This window comes from Helianthus annuus, chromosome 8 (genome assembly GCF_002127325.2).
Source record: "Helianthus annuus cultivar XRQ/B chromosome 8, HanXRQr2.0-SUNRISE, whole genome shotgun sequence".
In the NCBI taxonomy this organism is placed as follows: Eukaryota; Viridiplantae; Streptophyta; class Magnoliopsida; order Asterales; family Asteraceae; genus Helianthus; species Helianthus annuus.
Window position 1 is genome coordinate 151,355,279 of NC_035440.2, and position 1,483 is coordinate 151,356,761.

At 42.3% G+C, this 1,483-nt stretch overlaps 1 protein-coding gene across 1 annotated transcript; it reads right to left on the reverse strand.

The window, feature by feature from the left end:
* Positions 1-436: 436 nt before the first annotated feature.
* On the reverse strand, positions 437-1,198 carry LOC110875933. The gene has a single exon (XM_022124125.1). It carries the CDS (start codon positions 1,196-1,198, stop codon positions 437-439), a length of 762 nt encoding a protein of 253 aa, XP_021979817.1.
* Positions 1,199-1,483: the final 285 nt, after the last annotated feature.

Here is a 1,483-nt window from a genome sequence, read left to right on the forward strand (position 1 = left end):
CTGGGTTATCGTACAAAAGGTTTTTTTTTTTTTTGGGTAAAGGGTTACCCCGGTGATTTTATATATTCACAACCAAAGAAAACAAGTAGTGAGGTGAAATCCACACTAGTGAGGTGATTTTATATATTCACAACCAAAGAAAACAAGTAGTGATTTTATATGTGCTTTTGCATTGTTTGTCTACTAGATGTCGTGTCATGATGTATAGTAGACTAGGATATGGGGTAGTATTGGTCTTTGGTTTGTTTGTTTTACATATATGGGGCATGTCCTGTATATGAACTAGTGTGGAACATATCCTCACTACTTGTACTTAATTGCGGTTGCATTTTTATAGAATCACCGGGGTAACCCTTTACCCAAAAAAAAAAGACATAACAAAACAAGACACCTAGTCTAGCAACTAGCGATAACAATAGCACCTAAGGGCTGTCACCTAGCCTCCATCGTCGCTCACGGTATCTTCACCAATCCCCCAAGCGCCTCGCAATCTAGCAACATTCGAACATTGCCTAAACTTAACCCCCATTAGTTTGTATCGGATAGTTTTAAAAATCGTGTCTCGTATCGTGTCCGGTGGTCTAGTTTGATTCCTGAATAACCTCGCATTACGCTCTTGCCAAATCACATAAGCCGTTGCTCCAACCACGAGTTTGCTAACAAAGTGAGCCGCAGTCTTCGATCTCCCTCTAGCCTTGAGCCAACTAACGATCGAACTCCACTTCTGATCCACGTTAGCCATACCAGCCTTCTCACGAACCATGAGCCAAACTTTAGACGAGAAACTACATTCAAAGAAAAGATGCTCGTGTGAATCAACATTTTCGTAGCAAAGAAGGCAGCACATCATGTTCATATTTTTCCTCCTGGACAAATCCCAATGAAGAATAATGTCTTGAGTCAAAAGTTTACGACGCATGATCAACCACATTAAGAACGCATGTCTGGGAATGCATTGGGCAAACCACACAATATTCACCCAGTCTATATCTTGTTCCCTAGAGCGACACGAATGCCAAGCTATAGAGGACGAGAACTCTTTCATAACATCACCATCCTTCCAGCGTAACCTGTCAATACTATTCGGTTGAAGGTGAATGGAATCCAGCTGATTCAAAATAGGGAACCGATTCCTCCACTCTAGCGGCCAAGCCCAAGAACCGTGTAAGTGAACATCCGCAACCTTAGCATTTAGCATGAAACCTGCGTTTGTAATCACCCGAGACGAAATGTAATTAGCGAGAGGCCCAAGTTGACTCCAATAGTCGTACCAGGCCGAAGTGTTTTTCCCATCCCCCAAGTCTGACCAAATATGATTTCTTAAGAAAGGCCTGATTTGAAGAAGCTTCCTCCATGACTAGCTACAATTCGCCACTACTCTACACGTCCAAAAATTGCACTGCTTTAAACGATAAGAGTAAATCCAAGCCACCCATAAAGAGTCTCTCTTATTCAGAATGCTCCAGGCATGAGACGCCATAAG